Source organism: Rhinatrema bivittatum, chromosome 1 (genome assembly GCF_901001135.1).
Source record: "Rhinatrema bivittatum chromosome 1, aRhiBiv1.1, whole genome shotgun sequence".
Lineage (NCBI taxonomy): Eukaryota > Metazoa > Chordata > Amphibia > Gymnophiona > Rhinatrematidae > Rhinatrema > Rhinatrema bivittatum.
The window spans coordinates 621,106,654-621,127,247 of NC_042615.1; the positions used below are offsets into that span (position 1 = coordinate 621,106,654).

General features: G+C 41.5%; 1 protein-coding gene across 1 annotated transcript in view; it reads right to left on the reverse strand.

Moving 5' to 3' along the window:
- Positions 1-10,188: 10,188 nt before the first annotated feature.
- The window catches only part of DCP2 (decapping mRNA 2), a 106,091-nt gene continuing 95,685 nt past the window's right edge, over positions 10,189-20,594 (reverse strand). Inside the window, exons 10-11 of the mRNA XM_029571565.1 lie at positions 13,290-13,341; positions 10,189-10,776 (exon numbers count right to left, since the gene is read on the reverse strand). Coding sequence (XP_029427425.1) covers positions 10,613-10,776; positions 13,290-13,341 — 216 coding nt within the window. The 3' untranslated portion in view covers positions 10,189-10,612. The remainder of the gene's footprint in view (positions 10,777-13,289; positions 13,342-20,594) is intronic.

Genomic DNA, 20,594 nt, shown 5'->3' on the forward strand with positions numbered 1-20,594 from the left:
CTATGAGGAGCAGAAAGGAAAGGACATGCCATTCTTTACTAGGACAAGTGACTCACCCCTATTCAACAAGGTGTCTTGAGCCTTGGCTTTCTAGACCTTCAAAAAGACTGTTTCCTTCCTTTAAACCTGAATGGTTGGGAAGACTATTGCTTCCCAGTTCTGTGTCTTCTTGAATCTCAAAATTGTCCATGGACCCTGTTAGTCCAGTAAAAGGACTGCCCCTTGTCCTCAGGAAGCCTCTGAGGCTTTGGACCCCCTAAGTCTTTAACCAGCTTCTCTACATCTTCACCAAATAATTTCCACTTAAAAGGAACTGAACTTTGCAAAACAAATCAGCCGTCCAGTGGTGAAGCCATAGATGTGTTCATGCTACTACAGCAAAAGCTACAAACCTAGATACAATTCTCATAAGGTCACAGAAAGCATCTGCTAAGAACATGGCTTCCAACTCCAGCCAGTCTCATGACCTTCACGGAGCTATTGTAGTGCAAAATTACCCGAGCTACATAACCACCACAAATGGCAAACTGGATTGACAGTCATGGAAGAAAAGATATGTTTTAAAAGAACCTTGATCTTCCTATCCTGGGGATCTTTAACAGCTATATCCCTCCTTCAACAGTATTGTAGTTCTTCTAGAAACAGCTGAGACTAGCACATTGAATCACGACATCTGAAATAGATTTTGTGTGGCATTATGTGACAGTGGGTACAATTTACTGAAGGGCTTTACCCCTCTGAGACCACTCTGGGGATTCTCACTCTGTCAGGAGCAGGTCTTCCACTTCACAACAAAGTTGAATAGGATCCTAGACAGGAGCTTCCTCCATTTTGGATTCTGAAAGATGAAACCACCTGCGTAATTAGGGTTACCACCTCATCCCTGAGAAAAAGGCAGATGACTGTATCCTCCCTTCAGAAGACAACTCCCTCCTCCAAAGACCCACAGCTACTTGCATCAAAGTGTTCTTCTGGGTTTATCAGCAGAGGTTCTCTTGTTAGCAATGATGGAGGACCATCTACCTCTGAAGCCAAATTTGGCCCATTTTGGCAGCAGCTGCCCTAAAACAGGAAGCCCTGAGCAAAGAACCTAATCCAAGGAGCTAGCTGGTCTCACTTCTTCACCCGGCTTCTGTATTGCACAGAAAGCCTGGTGAAAAAAATCTAAAAAGGTTCTGGGAAAAATTCCCTTGAAACAGGCATTCTGGAGCTCTTGAGTAGCCTCCAGAGACCCATCCCCCACTGGAGATAACACTGGGGGATCAATAAACTGTTGCTAGCATAGGAGGGGCAAAATCAGAAGTGCAGTTATATTCAAAATGGCAGCCATCCCACCAAAACAGCCACATCTGAGACCTGAGTCACCCTAAGCTCTTGGCTCAGAAAGAGAGCAGGTTCAGTTCCTGCATAGGCCACCACTGAATCGATCAAGAGCCTTTAAGGACTTCCCAAACTTTCACTACTCCACACATATGTGGCACAATAAGACTTTGCAAAGCTGAAGGAGCGGCTGCACCTGCAGGACAAACACCAGCAGCTGCATCTTCCATAACAAAGAACATAAGAACATAAGAAAATACCATACTGGGTCAGACCAAGGGTCCATCAAGCCCAGCATCCTGTTTCCAACAGTGGCCAATCCAGGCCATAAGAACCTGGCAAGTACCCAAAAACTAAGTCTATTCCATGTTACCATTGCTAATGGGAGTGGCTATTCTCTAAGTGAACTTAATAGCTGGTAATGGACTTCTCCTCCAAGAACTTATCCAATCCTTTTTTAAACACAGCTATACTAACTGCACTAACCACATCCTCTGGCAACAAATTCCAGAGTTTAATTGTACGTTGAGTAAAAAAGAACTTTCTCCGATTAGTTTTAAATGTGCCCCATGCGAACTTCATGGAGTGCCCCCTAGTCTTTCTACTATCCGAAAGAGTAAATAACCGATTCACATCTACCCGTTCTAGACCTCTCATGATTTTAAACACCTCTATCATATCCCCCCTCAGTCGGCAAATAGCAGTACAGAGCAGTCCTTGAGACTGCAGCCAGCTGAATCACTCTTCCGCAAGGGGGAAACTTACCCCAACAGTCCTGCACTTAAGAAAAACATTTTTACCCGATTATCGGCTATCCTCAGATGCTCATCTTACCCCTTTTTAAAATATTTTTTTGGAAAATATCACACAGGATCCTTTTCAGCTCAGCCCAAAACAGCCTCTCCCCAACCCCTCTGGCATTACAAAGCCCCTTCTAAGGTTGGCAACCTCTACAATTGGGCTCACTAGCCTGGAGAACATGCTGTCTAGCCCACCAACCACTGGGAAACAGGTCACCAAAGCACCAGCCAAGCTGTCCAAAATACCCCACCAGGGCAGACAATCTCAGTACAGAAAATCCTGCTGCACCAAAGGTACATCCTACCATCTACTGGAGGCAGAGAATACTGGCTTTGTCTGGGCTGAACCACATGTAAGTAGTAGTGATGTTACAGAGAAAGTTGTGCCCCTTGCCTTTATCTGATGGTGGTGGGGCTGGGAATAACCTTTTTGTCTGGACCAGCATAGCAGGATATGAAAGACTGCATTGAATTTCTGAAGGAGATTTGCCCTTAATGAACTCTAAGGGAAATATGACTTAGCTACAACACTGGGAAGCTGAGAAAGCGTAAAGTTGCTTACCTGTAAGAAGTGTTCTCTGAAGACAGCAGAATGTAATTCTGAAGTTTACATAATAGCTTCTATAAGTTTTTAACACACTAAGCATGTGTGCCACCCTGTATCATGGATGTCATATTCCCCCCCCCCCCCCCCCACTTCAGCTCTTACTATAACTAATAACAATAGGAACCAACTGCAAGGACTTATATTTTGCTATCTTTAGAGGACACCCATTATAGGTAAGCAACATTTGCTATCTAAGGATAAGCAGGTTGTGAAGTCCTCACAAGTGGGGACAGAGAATCAGATTACCATAAAGATGACACGTGGGTGATGTCATCCAACAATACCAACATGCATCCAGCTCTCAGAGCTCAGTGAAGACTTTACTGGGCATAAGCGGGAGTTACTGCATGCCCCTGCTGCCATGTGAGCATCTCAGTCTCTTCCAGAGTTTAAGCTTCAACAAGTGGGTATTATGCATGGATAATACATCTTGTTGTCTACAGAAAACCCTGTTTACAGATAAAACAACTTGCTTTCTCCATATACAAGCAGACAATACAAAATTGAGGGCTATACAGTAGAAGTACTTTCTGAAACGCAATCTGACCTCACCAAGCACACAGTGGACTACTGGGTGAAGAGGCTGTGCAGAACTACTTGTCCAAAGTTAATGTCTCCTCAGGACATGCTGTCCAGACAGTAGTAGGACTTGAAAGGTGTTAGACAAACAAGTAGCAACTTTGCAAATATCCTCAACAGAAGTGGACCTAATATGAAAGCCATTGTGACTTCAGTGGCTCACTTGCTGATCCCTGACAGAGTCCATAACCTGTAAACCAGTCAGCGCCTAACTGTTTACTATATAGTCTGTTAGCAAACTGAATAAAGTTGGTTTAGCAACTGCTCTTCTAAATCTCTTGCGATCAAAAGACACAAACAATTGAGAAGTTTGATGGTGAGGTTAAGACATCCTTAGGTAAAATGCCACAACTCTTCCACAATTCAAGAAATGAAGAGCCAGTTTTACTTTGTGTGCATGAGATCTTAAAGAATGCTCCACAATATACATAATGTAAAGAATACTTAATATGACATGGAGGGCAAGCGTTAGGACTTCTGGCTGAACAAGAGACCCAATTCTGCCATGCCTATTTCTTTTGTAGTAAAAGTGCTAAGGTTTTCCTCTGATGATGGCATGCAGAGATAAGGGCACCAAAGCATGCAACTGGCATCTTCGTTGGGTGTTGCAGATTAAAACACCACATTCACTGCAGAGGCACTGAGTAAATAGGTCCACTGTGGACACTGTATCCACTTCTTTAGTAACCAAGCATGGTTTCCTCAACAGGAACTTCATAGCAAAAACACAACTAACAAGGATGCCAAAACAAAACATTGTTAGGTAATAAGAAAGCTGTGGCCTTTGAAAGTATGGAAGCAATGAGATTCTGGTCTCCAAAGTGCTTGCCTGTGGCAACACAGAAGCTCTGATCTTTTGAGATACCAAGCAAATGATTCCAATATTCCTGTCTCCAAGCAATTCAGAACATGCCTTAAGGGCAGCAAAGACATGATATGCCTGAAAACCTCAGTGCCTAGAAACATCAAAACATCTAAAGTGTCCAAGCACTTAGAAATACCCAGAAGCCTTAAACAGTTAAAATGTCTGAAAGCCCTAATATATATGGACGACCATACTTAGGTAAATGCACCACAAAAGCTGAATATGCCACAACATTCCTTGAAGGAAAAAGCATGATGTGATTAGAGAATTACAACCATCACACCGAACAAGGACCATAAGTGCTGCAATGAGCCCGAAAGGCACAGATACTATAATACATCTATATAGTGAGGGCAAAAGCCATAATATGTATGCAGAGAGCAGCCAAAGCCACAGTGGCCTTCAATTTAGAGAGAAGTAGCCTAGTGGTTAGAGCAGCAGGCTATGAACCAAGGAAGGCAGGGTTCAAATCCCACTGACACACCTTGTAACCTTGGGCAAGTCACTTTCTTCCAGGACAAGCAGAATGGTAGTCCTCACATTATGGGTGACATCATCGATGGAGCCCTATCATGGAACACTTGTCAAAGTTTCTAGAACTTTGACTGGCACACAGAGCATGCCACTAACCCTGCATCCAGCAGGGGACCCCCTTCAGTCTTTTTTTTTCTTGCGCAGCAGTTGCCTCGTGGTTCTGAGGAACTCAGAATTCCTCCCAACTTTTTTCCTCACGGAAACTTTTCTTCGATTTTCAAAACATTTTCCCTGTCCTGGGGTCCCCCATCCACCTTTGATCTCCGCAGACGCCGGTAAGTTTTTATCTCATTCTTTGCGGTCTGTTCCTGGTGGTGCTTCCATTGGTGCACGATGACCACCAACCGCACGCTGCCCTTATTTTTTCGAAAAAATGGCGACTGGTTTTCAGAAGTGCCTCCACTGCATCCCCCCATTGCGTCATGGGACCTCAATGTTGTACTAGCACGGCTCATGCGACCTCCGTTCAAGCCTCTACATACCTGCGAGGTTAGACATCTCACTTGGAAAGTGATCTTTCTAGTTGCTACAACATCAGTTCGCAGAGTCAGTGAGCTACAGGCACTAGTCACATACCCACTTTATACCAAATTTCTCCACAATCGTGTGGTACTCCACACTCACCCTAAATTTCTGCCAAAGGTAGTTTCTGATTTCCATTTAAATCAGTCCATAATACTTCCTACCTTTTTCCCAAAACCTCACTCACACCCAAGTGAGCAGGCCTTGCATTCCTTAGACTGCAAACGTGCGCTAGCCTTCTATTTGGACTGCACTGCAGCCCGTAGGAAGTCCACCCAACTTTTTATCTCCTTTGATAAAACCAAACTGGGAGTTGCAGTGGGCAAGCAGACCCTGTCCACCTGGCTGGCGGACTGTATTACCTTCTACCAATAAGCAGGCCTTCCACTACAGGGACGCGTGAAAGCGCATTCAGTAAGATCCATGGCAATGTCAGTTACGCACCTCCGTTCTGTATCTCTTGCTAACATCTGCAGAGCTGCCACATGGAGCTCTCTCCACACCTTTGCAGCTCATTGTCTCTGCGTAATTTGTTTCCAGTTTAACAACCCAACTTCCTTCCTACGACCCACTGTGAAATTCAGGCTGCCCTCACACCCAAAACCACCCCCCAGTTGTTGTGCCTGTTGCACGTCATTGGGTGCTTTTGGTTCATTCTACTTGGGCTTCCTGAAGCTCACCATTCACCCATATGTGAGGACTACCATCCTGCTTGTCCTGGGAGAAAACAGAGTTGCTTACCTGTAACAGGTTTTCTCCCAGGACAGCAGGATGTTAGTCCTCACGAAACCCGCCCAAAACCCTGCAGAGTTGGGTTCGCTTTTTAATATTTTATTTTCTGCTCGTACTTTTTGCTACAAACAAGACTGAAGGGGGACCCCTGCTGGATGCAGGGTTACTGGCATGCTCAGTGTGCCAGTCAAAGTTCTAGAAACTTTGACATAAGTGTTCCATGCTAGGGCTTCATTTATTTATTTAGTAATTTTTATATACCGACATTAGAAAGGCACTTCATGTCAGTTCACATATTAACCAAAGCGAGGAAAATACATTATAACAGGGTAAAGGGAAGATGACTGAAGAGAATAACTAAAGCAGAGGCAAGAAAATATAGGAATGTAAACATCGGTTAAATAGATTCAACAACAAATAAAGAGCAACTATATATATATAAATAACTATATCTAGAGGGATAAAATGAGTTCAATCGGCAAATGGTAAGTTACATAATCCAAAGTTACATACTCCAAAGGGGGGCAAGGATTAATGCTATGCAGGGTGGGGAACAGGGAAAAACGGTGTATTATACAATAGCAGTTCTGGAATTCACAAAAGCATATTATACAGTGGCAGATCTGGGATTCACAGAGGGAGTTAGATTAGTCAGGGTAGGCTTGATGGAAAATATGGGCTTGATGTCACATATGGGTGACATCATCATCGATGATGTCACCCATATGTGAGGACTAACATCCTGCTGTCCTGGGAGAACACCGGCTACAGGTAAGCAACTCTGCTTTACACTCCTTTACGTCAGGAACAAACTTAGATTGTAAGCCCTTCTGGGGATAGGGAAATACCCACAGTACCTGAATGCCGAAAAGCATGTCCAGGCCAAGAACTAGCTTTGAGCAATGTAGGAGCTCTGATGTAGTTTCAAAGAATACAGTAGTTAAGACAAAGTTTCAAGGAGATGGTAGTCACCTTGACACTACAAGTTTCATCTCCTAAGGTACAATTTTAAGATGCTTTGGGCTCTAAAGGGTAAGAGCACATGCCCTCAGGGATGTAACACCAAGGAGCAGGAGTCCTGGCTCAAATGCAAGTCCTTAAGAGTATAAGCAAATTTATTACTCTGAACCCAGAGAATGAACATGTGAATGGCTACCACAAGGAGAAAGAGTGCAAGCCCAGAATATGGGCCTCTAACGTAAATCTCAAGGAATGCAGACCTAGGAAGGTTATAGTGTGAGGTTCAAATACAGTGTAGAGTAATGAAAGAGTAACTGATTCTTGTGTTTGCTGTATTGACGCTGCACATACTGAAAATGACTGTTTAATAACAAAAAGAGCTGAAATCTTTGACTGAAGTTTCTGCATGTTTAAAAAAAAAGACAATGGACCAGTAATATACTGAAGACTGATAAGAAACTGAACAGCAGGCAATCTGCTGACTTCAACAAAAAAGAATGCAGACAGTGACTGTGGTAAAAATACTATAGATGGGTATTTGTTGCCAAGTGCCACAAAACAGCCATGACTGGATGTGGCCAGCATCATATAGTCTGACTATTCATATAGGATGTTGTATATGAAGTCCTTATATGAGAATCTAAACTTACATCCACTCAGAAAGACATGTCCTCACCTGTATTCTCAAGGCATCTAAGTTATATTAAAAAAAAAAAACAAAAAACAATAAAAAAAAGCATTGTTAAACTTGTATTATCAGAGGCAAAGAGAAGATTGAAGGAGGAAAACATCTCTGCATATTAATTCTGTTTCTCCACTCACATTCCTGAAACTCTGGATTTGGCCCATCAAAATTATTCAGAGTAAGTGTCGACGCAGAGATGAAAACCAGGAATTTAGAACCGTATCACATTACCTCTATTCTGGCCTTAAAGATCCCCAACAATATTATACATTATGTAAGTTGTAATTAATAAGAACTAAACAAGCATTATCTTATCATCCATATCAGGTTTAGCAATACATTATCTGATGTCCAAAACAATGCTAATTTTTCTAAATTTTCATAACTGGAATAAATCTAAATTTTTATATACAAAGTTACAAGTGGTTTCCTTTATTGTCATATTTCCCGCATCAGCAGGTCCTGGTGGCAAGTGTGCTGGCCTACAATAGCAAGTGTAGCATTGAGGGGCAAGACCAAAGGACTTGAATGTGGGCCATGGGGGGGAAGTTGACAGCACTGGCATGGGCACAGGGAAAGGCAAGAACACAGGCCTTGAAGAGGACAAGAGCACTGGCCTCAAGCACAATGCAAAACCTTATTATTCCAGAGAAAGCATGGACTGGTGACCTTCTGAAGAGAACTATGTCCAGCAGATTTCTACAGAAAGACATGAGTCTGAGGAGCACTGCAATCTTTAGCTCCTAATCAGCTGAAAGAACAGCCTGTGCTGTTCCTCAGAAACAACTGCAGTTCTCCCAAGGGGTTCATGCTCACCGGGCTGACATGACCCTGGATTGGCAGGACTTCCACTGTCGGGGAAAAAAATGCCTTCTTACTGTACTTGGGCCTTCTGCTCCACAGAAAAAACTCCTAGAGACGAGCAATCTTCAAATTAATTGGGCATTTCCAAGGAAGAGGACAGCACCCTCAGACAAGAGTCATTCCCAATGCAGTACTGACAATTTTACCTGCACGAGGCCAGTCTGATACATGAAACAAACTTTATCATGGACAAGTCAGTGGCAATTCACTGAGCAAGCTCATCCCTGGTATAGCACATTAACCCCTGAAGCCTGTGCGCTTGCCCCCTGCAGGGCACACATTTGAGGGCCACACTCTTGCCCTTCGCTGAGACCTTTGTAGAACTCTCGCCATTAGGGGGCAGTCTGATTAAAAAAGAAACAAAAAACTGAAATATCTCCACTGTAAAAGAGAAATATTAAAAAATGTTACACTATAATATTTTATAAAATAAAGGAAGGCAGCAACTCTAAGAGAAACTAGGGTTTTGAGTCGCTGCTAGTAGTGTGGTTAACTGGTTGCATAGTATCATGCTTCCAGTTATCCGCTTGGAAGACTGCTTCAGCTCAGCACAAGAGAGTGACATGACCCATCTATGTAAAATTCATAGATGCTATTCATTAAGGAAGAGTGCCAAGAAAAGTGAGAAGGAAAAATGGACAGTTCCATGGTGAGAGGGAGAGAGAAGGAGCATATTTTCCCCCTCAGGTATTCCTGTCATAAAACATTTCTAATGTAACTGTGTTTATCTTCTCCTAAGTGACAAACACAACATAAGAATTATTAACATACAGAACTGAAGACAAAGGTCACAGTGTGAGGACATCACATACAATACTCTTCATATCTTTTTCAAATTAACACAGTCTTCCCCAATCTGAAGGGATCCTCAACTTTAGAATCAAATTGAAGTTATTAAAATCATCACACTCCCAAAATTGGTATCTTCTTTCCATCATATGCATCTACTATCTGTAGAAAACTGAAAAAAAAAAACTGTAAGAGAAAAGGAATATCCATCTCAATGAGACAACACATTTAACATTTCAATGTAAAAATTACACAAAAGAGGTAAATTACAATATCAAGAGTAAACCTCGGACTCCATGGGCTGATGGACTAATCCAAGCAGGACATTAGCACACTGATAATTGTTCCTCAGTTAAACAGACCGCTCAGTGTTTGAAAAAAAAATAATCAGAGCACCAGAGCCACAGCTCTGCTGTTTGTAAATTATTATGCATCTTACGCATTATTTGAATATGAAAGCCTAATCATAATTTTGAAATTGCCATACAGTTCACTCTCCACAAGAGATGGGTTATCAGCAAAATAAGAAAATGGCAGGGTCAGCTAGTTGCTTCAGACCCACTGTGGTCCTTAAGTAGCTGCTCAGTCCTGCACAGAAATTAAATGTGCCATTAAAAAATGGGCAGATCACATTAACTTTACTTTTTTCAAGAAAACCTTTCAAAATGACTTGACTCATATACTCTACACATTCACAGTGAATTGGGGTGCAAAACCTAATACTGCCCATTTTCCAGGCATTAGCACACATCATCCCGGAACCTAGCATGACGATAAGCCTGCTCTAATTTCACCACAGTTTTATGACATCGTGAAGTGCAACCCCTGAATGAAGTTCAGTGAGGTCAGAGGGCCTACAGACATATGCTTACAGTACTACACATCACAAAGAAAGGACAGTGTATGCAGAGAACATTCAAGAATGAGAAGGCAAGGCAAACAAAAAATCTCTTTGAGCTGCCAACAACGCTGAGCACAATATCACCCACAAACAAACAAAATGACTGGCAAAGCATGCCTGGTCTGCTTCTGAATGGAAATGCTCTCAAGCTGGGGTAAACTCGGATCATTTCTTGATGAAATAAAAGCAACAAACAAACAAAAAAAAAAAAGCTTTCCAAAGCCTGAAATAAAACCAATGACTTAAACACTGAAAGGTACTTGTGTGTGTAAAGGTGATACTGTTTTTACAGTGCACAAAACCAAATTGCTACACATGACTCCTGTCCTGTAAAGAGAAAGAACCCTTCTGAGCCAACAGTAAATCCCTGCACATCTTTAGAACACCTGAGAAAGGTAAGGCTTCATTAAAAAACCCATCCTTGTCCGTCCATCCATCCACAAAATGTTTGCCATCAAAGGTCAAAACATTTCATTATGGCATCATGGTCAAACTTGAAGTACAGAAAGGCTCTGGATGAGAATGTGAACTGGCAGTGTCTGTTGCTTGCTACTGGATGCCCATCAGGATGCTCAAGTAACTGGTCTTCACTGGAGTAGCAGCAATCATCCACTGCATCTGATTGAAAATAAGACACAATATTTAACAAAGACATGAAATAAAAACCATCAGCTTCCTATACGCCGTTAGCTCTGGCGTAACTTAACACCTGCAGGTATTTAAGTCTTGCCTAATAGCACCATCACTCGTGCTTGAAACCACGAAGAATTTGGACAATGGAGTTAGCAGAAACTTTGGAGATGGTGTTATTGCTCACAAGTGTCAGACTTATGCTAATTCAACCATCTACATATCCTTCCCAAGTGCCCTATATATAAGAAATCAGAAATGGCCAAGCAGGGGTGAAAGCATGGCCTACCTGGCCCAATATCCTGTCTCCAACAGAAGCTCCAGAGGTGTGAGTGATACAGATCTAAACCAGAGCTCATCTAAGGGCTCCCTGTACATGTAGAACTGTATTAGCAGCCCAGTCCCTACCCAATCTCTAGTATCCATTTATGTCCTTGTCTTCTAGAAATGCATCCAGACCCTTTTTGAACCCTAAGTCGCTTGCTGTGACTATGTCTTGCAGCAGCAGACTGCACAACTTAATTACAAACAGACTAAAGAAATATTTTCTTGTGTGTTCATCTTGAAATTATAATCATACAGTTTCACTGGATGCCCCCAGCTCTTACTATTTTTTGGATAGGGGAAGCCACTGCTGTCTTATGGTTTGTTCTTTCCCACTCACGATCGTGTAGACTTCTTTCATATGCCCCCCTCGGACTTCTCTTTTCTAAGCTAAAAAGCCCTAACTTTTTTAGCCTTTCATATGAAAGATACCCTCTCCTCTCATCATCGGTTTGTTTAGTGCATTTTCACTCTACCACTAGTGAGAATCCCCTACAGTCAGGATTTTCAGGATATCCACAATGAATATGCATGATGCATTTGTATACAGTGGAAGCTTAGTATATGCAAACTATATCTCATACATATTCATTGTGGTTATCCTGAAAACCCTGTAGGTTCATAAGGACAGGCTTAGGAAGCCTTATTCTAGAATTTGCTGTAACCTAGATTCAACACCTGAACAGTTTTAGGAGTAGAGTGATATACTGAACTCACTATCAAAATCCTTACCCCCCTGTCTTAACACCTCCCCACTTAGGCTACTGCAATCTGCTACTTACAGGTCTCCAAGTGAATCAATCTATTCAAAATCAGCTGCATACCTTATCTTCTGCTACTATTATGTCCATATAACCCTCCTCTTCTCAATTCACAACACTGGCTTCCTATCCATTTCCGCATGCAGTTCAAACCCCTCTTACCCACAAGTGCACTTTGCCTGCAGTTCCTAATTCCCTCTCCTCTCTTATCTCTCCCTATACCTTCCTCGTGAACGCCAATCATTGGGCAAGTCATTCTTATCTTCTCCTTTTTCCTGCATTGCCACACCAGACATTGTGCTTTCCTCCTTGCTATGCTACATACCTGTAATAGACTTCCTAAGTGGTACGTCATACTCCCTCTCAGGCCTTATTCAAATCCAGTCTGAAAAACCCACCTTTTTGATATTGCTTTTAAATCTTAATGTCTGGTTCTTTTGATTTTAACCACTCTCTTAAGTTTCCGTCATCCTTGAAAGACTAGGGGCATTGGGCATCTAAATGGCAGATGAAACTGAATCTGGACAAGTGCAAAGTGATACAATAGGGAAGAATAATACAAACTACAGGTGCACAATGATAGATTCCATATTAGGCATCTGCACCCAGGAAAAAGACCTAAGAGTTACAGGGGACAATGCTTTGAAATTCTCAGCCCAATGTGTGGCATGAGTCAAAAAAATTAGATTATTAAGTATTATTAGGAAAGGAATGGAAAATAAAACAGAAGATATCATAATGAACCTGCAATTCTAGTCGCACCCATCTTAAAAAAAAAAAAAAAAATACAGCAGAATTAGAAAAGGGAATGATCAGCTCTCCTATGAGGAAAGGCTAAATAGGTTAGGGCTCTTCAGCCTGAAGAAGAGGGGAGATATGATAGAGGTCTATAAATCTTGAGGTGTACAACAAGAAATAGTTATTTATCCTTTCAATTACTACTAGGGACAGTCCATGAAGCTAATAGGTAGCATTTTTAAAACAAATTGGAGAAAGTATTTTTTCACTTAATGCATCATTAAAATGTGGAACTCGTTGCCAACAGATATGGTAAAAGCAGTTAGCTAGCTGGATTCAAAAAGAACTTTGACAAGTTTCTGGAGGAAAAATGCATAAACCATCTTAAGCCGAGTATACTCAGGAAAGCCATTGCTAATCCCTGGTTATGAGGAAGAGGGATTGGATCTATTCTTTGGCATCCTGCTGAGTACCTGTGACTTGGATTAGCCACTGCTAGAGAAAGGATGCAGGGGTTGATCGACCTTTGGTCAAGCCCAGAATGGCATTTCTTATGCTTATGTCCTGCATGTTTGTCTTGACTAGATTGTAAGCTATTTAGCAGGGACTTTTGTGTGTATTTGTACAGTGTTATATTCCTGTTCTGTTTATAAATATGAACACACAGAATGTACTTGCCTGTTTCAAAAGTATCCTGAAGTTTTCTTGGGTGTAGTCTTTTTTCAGATTTCTATAAAAATAAAACCATCTTTATTATTTGTATATTTAACATAATTAGAGCTATTAAATACATTTAGCCCTATTTAGTAAAGCATCTCGTCTCCCTTAAAGACTTCCCCTGCCTTTTCCTTTAAAGTAGATGTTTCCACACAGTGAGAAAAGAAACAAAGGATTCTGTTCTATTCGGAGTCTATGGGTAGACGTAATAAACAAGGCCCTATATTGTACCTGTTCTGGGAATCAATCATAAAACAAGAGGCAGCCTTCTCTTTTTACAAAGCAATTATCAGGTTGCCACAGCATTATGAGTTAGGCAATCTTTTCTCAACACTGGCACCATCTAGTGGCAGGGAGAGAGAACTTCCCTTTGAAACTCATTTCAAGGCAGTGTGAGATAGTGGCAATGTAGAGAGAAACCTGTAGCAAGGCATCCTCACTGCGCTCCCAGGCTTGCCACCTCAGCTCAGCACATCTCTGAAAAGGGAAGGGAGTAAAAACAAGGAGTGGCAAAGAATGAACAGAAGAAAGGTGGAACTGGCAAAGAAAAAGGGTGACAGAACAAGAGGAATCAAGAAGACAGAGGGATGAAGTTTCATTTTACAATATGGACAGTGGAAAAACAGAACATTTACAGGTTCTGAATTTCAAGTGATTTTAATAGTCTGTTCTTAGGATGACAGCATTTTTTAAGTGGATCCAAACAGAACCATAGTTGAGATCTCCTTTGTCATGATATTTTATATATTGACTGCATAAGAATCCATTTCACTAGCTTCATGTGTGTATAAAATGTCTTAGAAACAATCAATGCCTTCCAGAGTGTGTACTTCTATAAAGAGAAATGCAATGTTTGGATTAGGTACCTGACACCATCAAAACCCCATTTTAAAATTGCACAGACAGGCTTCATCTCTGGAAATCCCGAGATTCACTCCTTCCATGCAGACTGCTATTGTTCTCTTCTTCAGAAGTGATTATCTAACAGCATTTGCTAAATAACTAATAAGGACCACATATCTAACCAGTCACTTAATTCATCTGGAAATATATGGTCACATGCCCATTGGATGAACATAATTATTGATTGTGTTAACTGGAAACTGAAATGAAAAGAGCAGATTAAGTGTCTCTTCATGGAAATGTGGCTTGTTTCCAAGTTTTTTGCAAACTGAAAAGCCTGAAGAGTCAGAAATACACTTCTTTGCAGAATTTTACACGAGTCCCCTAGTTCAGCTAGAGCTTCATTAAGTATTGCGATTGCAACATGTTCTGAACTTTTAATTTTTGAAGGCAATATTTATGAACAGGATCATTGTCTTCAGCAACTTGTTGGCAGTATCCCACTAATACATCATAATTCTTAATCAAAGCACTTACTGCAAAATGTCTGGACTGCCATGTGATTTAATTTAGTGGTCTAAACACAATCACATCTTCCTCCGGAGCTTTGGCAAATTCTTTAAATTTTGCCCTCTTTACAGATGATCTGCTGAAAATTGTGTAAACGGTTCTTAAAGTCTTTATCTCTTTCATCAAGGGTATATGTTTCCAAGCATTATCTATACCCAGATCCTCATGGTGTGCCACACAATGTTGCTCTAAGTGTAGAATGATCTGGCACAAAATAGCAGCTACATCTTTTCTTTTGCCCAGCATGACTGATGCTCCGTCCACGGTAAACATTACCACCTGGTTCAAATTTAACTCGTTTTCGATATAAAATTGTTGAATAACCCCGGAAATAGACAAATGGTCATAAGCTGTTAGTTTAATGGTGCCAAACACTGTTTTATGAATGAATTTACTTTCATCCCTAAATTTAATTTATAAATTAACATTTGTGAAAATGAAACATCATTTGACTCATTGACTATCAAACTGTGGTAAGCCGATTTTCTAAATTTCATTTAACACATCAGTTTTGATCGTTGAATTTAGACACTGGATGAACTCGAAGGTGCAATTCTTACTTCTCCAACTTTCTGGTATTTTCACATATTTAGCAACATGATTGTGAATATCCTGGACTGATGACATTGAAGAATTAATTTTAACAGCAAGTAAAACATTGTTGCCTGTTTTCGCAGCATGAATTTTCTGTTTACATGTTCTTGTTTAGATTATTTTTTTCAGCAATCCTCAGGATTGGTTTTTAAGCTTTGTGACTGAATCAATATGAGATTTCTGATAGAGATGTTTGAGATGGTCCACTTTCCAGTAGATCCATGTTTTTCCTGAGGTCCATTTGTTATTAGATCCAGATTTAAAGCAAATTTTGCAGACAACACCATCTGTCTCCAAGAAACTAAAATTTTCTCCCAAAAGCACCTATATCAAGCACCATGTAGTAACGTCCATTTCAATAGAACATACAGTCAACCACTCCATCTTACATCCCAAACACCGCTTTTTAGATATGTTACTAATCTCTCTTCAGCGTGACGCTTAGACGTGGCTAGACATTAAATTATTTTAATATTTGAAAGCAGCAGCTCCCTATTTGTTTTATAAATCTTATTTTTTTCTCCCTTTTCAGGTATCAAAAGATTTTATTTTCAGTGGGGAAAAAAGCAACACTGCAAAGAAAAAAATCCACCCTGACTTAAATCTCTCTCTCACTCTCCCTCCTCCCCAGTTCCACAAACACCTGCTTGGATGCTCATGAATCCACAGAGATTGACGTAAATATTCACCTCAGCTCTCTTGGTGATTTCACCTAGGTTAGCTCCTCACAAACAGTAGAGGTACACTCATTGAGCTGCAGTACAGCATTCCTCAGCCAACTAATCAGGTTGAACCAACCTGTTACAATCTCACTACAGGTTGTGATGATGTCATTCTGTTTAGACTGTGGCCTGCTTGGTATTTTTGTGAGCAACCATATAAAACATGTGAGCAATACTCAGCAAATGTATGACATACGCTCACTTTAAAAGGAACACTGCCTCTCACTCAGACTCTTTCTGCATCAAACTGGAAGAGATATTCAAAGTTGAGGAGTTTGAGAGGATACCCATTTCCAGACTGTACAAATCCTTGCTGTATTTGCGCCCAATGCAAGATTTCAACTCATTGCTCAAAAAGTGGAAGGGAGAGCTACCCTTACAGACCTACAATTGTGAGTTAGCTTCAGAAATATCCCAACTAATGTTGCTAATTCGGATCTGCGGGAAATGCAATATAAATTTTTAAAATGGGTCTATATCTCCTCAGCTTGTGCTTATTTTTCTGGATTTGTGGATACAGATCTATGTCCCAAATGCCAAGTGTTAAGGGTAATGTTGGGATATAGCTTTTAAACTCGTGCAGTAATAGGCAAATTTTGGGATGGAATTTATGACTTCCTTGAATTGATAATGGGACAAAACATTTTCTCTCATACGAGGGGTCTTATTTGACAAGACTATGTCTTTAAATGCTGGCCAAAGGCCTAAGCTTCTATTATGTAAAGCTTGTCTCGTGAGGAAGAAGAGTATTCTCACCATGTGGAAATCTGCAGAAGCTCCTTCCTTCTGGATGTGGAGAAATGCCTTTCATAAACTGATGTTTGAAAAAGTTGCAGTTGGACAGTTTTTTCAACAAAAATGTTCCTTTTTAGAAGTTTGGAATTACCTTCAGATACTTCATAGTTCTGAGGTGAATGATTTTCATTTATAATACCTACTTATACTCTATAAGTCAGCAATGGACATGACATTCTAATTCTCTTCTTGGATTGAACTTTGGAGGACTTGGGTGGGGATGGTAGCATAGCTGATTGTGGTCTCTTCTTACACATATGTACTTACAATGGGGTGAAAATACAATGTAGTTATATGTAATGTGCAGCAGACACAACTGCACACTACATGATTGCTTGTATTATGACTTTTCTTCAATAAAAAGTTTAAACATTAAGCTATATGAGGATATCGTGGCTACAATTTCAGGTATCCAGGGCAAAGAGGATCAGCCCAAATGGCAATGGGTCGCCAAAGGCTGAGGAGACATTCTGATGGATCTGCGTCATTGAGGGATGCAAAAACTTGACTAAGTAATGCAGCTTTATTTTGCAATAACTTTAGTGCCACAGCGATGGTTGTTGTTTCTTGTTGTACAAGTGTAACATTTTTCCTCGCATCTTTCACAGTGATCATAAATGTTTGGATTGGTGAAATGGGTGAAGTTGAGGATCCTATATTTTGTTTGCAAAATGAGCTTAATTTGTGATGTGTGAGATGAGGTTCAGTGTGATGCCATTTTTCATGGAGAAGTTGGTCCGCAGGGTAGACCTGGTTTGGGGAGGGGGGGGGAATAGGCAGGAGGGGGAGAGAAATGGGGGGTTAAATAGGATTTCAATCCTGAAGAGGGTCAGGACTTTTAGGATTGGACAACTGGATCTGGGAAACAATTTGGGAACACTAGAATAAGACATTTGTGATGCTGCAATTATAGTATCCATTTAAATCTTTGTACATTTGAAATGTCAAGATGGTGGAGTTTAGAATTGTTTCTCTCTGTGTGAAGGGGTTGAGTTCCCCTTTTAAATGGCAATTAATGCTTAAGGAAGCCTCCACTTTAAAATGAGAAATGACTACTTACTTGACTTGTTCTAGATTCATCTGACTGGACGCTAAGAAAGCTATTTTTTTCTGCCAGGAAACTCATTTAAAGAAAAAGGTAAAAGGTTTGGTGTGTTCATTTGCTTTCTCACAACTCATCTCACCCATCTTAAAAGATCTCCATTGGCTCCCTATTCACTTCAGAATCATCTTCAAATCCGTCACCATCATATATAAGTCCATCCACCACCGTACACTACTTGACCTTCAACACCCGCTCAGCCCACACAACTCCCTTAGACCGACCAGAGAAGCCTACAGAGGATCCCTCCAGATACCCAATACCAAATTCACGCGGCACATATCCTGAAGAGAACGGGCTCTCTCGACAGCCGGTCCATCACTCTGGAACTCCATCCCCACGAACCTTCGCCAGGAGCCTTGCCTGCCAACCTTCCGAAAAAGATTGGAAACTTGGCTATTCAAACAAGCCTTCCCTGACCATACCTGAATCACAACCTATACACTCAAAGAATGTAGCCACTTCGATTCTGTATATAATTATTAATTTTTGATGTTAACCTTCATATAGAAACATAGAAACATAGAAATGACGGCAGAAGAAGACCAAATGGCCCATCTAGTCTGCCCAGCAAGCTTCACACATATTTTCTCTCATACTTATCTGTTTCTCTTAGCTCTTGGTTCTATTTCCCTTCCATCCCCACCTTTAATGTAGAGAGCAGTGATGGAGCTGCATCCAAGTGAAATATCTAGCTTGATTAGTTTGGGGTAGTAGCCGCCGCAATAAGCAAGCTGCACCCATGCTTATTTGTTTTACCCAGACTATGTTATTAGCCCTTATTGGTTGTTTTTCTTCTCCCCTGCCGTTGAAGCAGGGAGCTATGCTGGATATGCGTGACGTATAAGTCTTCTCCCATGCCGTTGAAGCAGAGAGCCATGCTGGATGTGCATCGAAAGTGAAGTATCAGGCCCATTTGGTTTGGGGTAGTAACCGCCGTAACAAGCCAGCTACTCCCCGCTTTGTGAGTGCGAACCCTCTTTTCTTCTCCCCTGCCGTTGAATCAGAGAACCATGCTGTATATGCATTGAAAGTGAAGTATCAGGCTTATTTGATTTGGGGTAGTAACCGCCGTAACAAGCCAGCTACTCCCCTCTTTGTGAGTGTGAATCCTTTTTTCCACATTTCCTCTTGCTGTTGAAGCTTAGAGCGATGTTGGAGTCAAGCCTGTGTATGTTTATTTAATAAGGGTATTGACTCCAGGCAGTAGCCATCATTCTGGCGAGTCACCCACTCTTCATTGGCAGCCTCTTGACTTTATGGATCCACAGTGTTTATCCCACGCCCCTTTGAAGTCCTTCACAGTTCTGGTCTTCACCACATCCTCCGGAAGGGCATTCCAGGCATCCACCACCCTCTCCGTGAAGAAATACTTCCTGACATTGGTTCTGAATCTTCCTCCCTGGAGCTTCAAATCGTGACCCCTGGTTCTGCTGATTTTTTTCCTTAGGAAAAGGTTTGTCGTTGTCTTTTGATCATTAACACCTTTCAAGTATCTGAAAGTCTGTATCATATCACCTCTGCTCCTCCTTTCCTCCAGGGTGTACATATTTAGATTCTTCAATCTCTCCTCGTACGTCATCCGATGAAGATCCTCCACCTTCCTGGTTGCCCTTCTCTGTACCGCCTCCATCTTGTCTTTGTCTTTTTGAAGGTACGGTCTCCAGAACTGAACACAGTACTCCAGGTGAGGCCTCACCAAGGACCTGTACAAGGGAATAATCACTTCCCTTTTCTTACTCGATATTCCTCTCTCTATGCAGCCCAGCATTCTTCTGGCTTTAGCTATCGCCTTGTCGCATTGTTTCGCCGACTTCAGATCATTAGACACCATCACCCCAAGGTCCCTCTCCTGCTCTGTGCACATCAGCCTTTCCCCCCCCCATTAAATACAGTTCATTTGGATTTCCACTCCCCATATGCATGACTTTGCACTTCTTGGCATTGAATCTCAGCTGCCATATCTTCGACCACTCTTCCAGTTTCCTTAGATCCCGTCTCATTCTCTCCACTCCTTCCGGCGTGTCCACTCTGTTGCAGATCTTAGTGTCATCCGCAAAAAGACAAACCTTACCTTCTATCCCGTCCGCAATGTCGCTCACAAAGATATTGAACAGGACCGGTCCCAACACCGATCCTTGAGGTACACCACTTAAAACTGCTCTCTCTTCAGAGAAGGTTCCATTTACCATCACACATTGTCTTCTGTCCGTCAACCAATTTGCAATCCAGGTCACCACCTCGGCACTCACTCCCAAGCTTCTCGTTTTATTCACCAGTCTCCTGTGCGGAACCGTATCAAAAGCTTTGCTGAAATCCAAGTATATGATATCGAGCGCTCTTCCTCTATCCAATTCCTTGGTTACCCAGTCAAAAAAGTCAATCAGATTTGTCTGACAGGATCTTCCTCTGGTGAATCCATGCTGCCTCTGGTCCATCAATTCTCCGGACTGTAGATAGTTCACTATTCTCTCTTTCAACAGTGACTCCATTACTTTTCCCACCACTGAAGTGAGGCTAACCGGTCTGTAGTTACCAGCCTCCTCTCTGTTCCCACTCTTGTGAAGCGGGACCACCACCGCTCTTCTCCAATCACTCGGCACCACTCCCGTTTCTAGGGATCTATTGAACAGGTCGCAC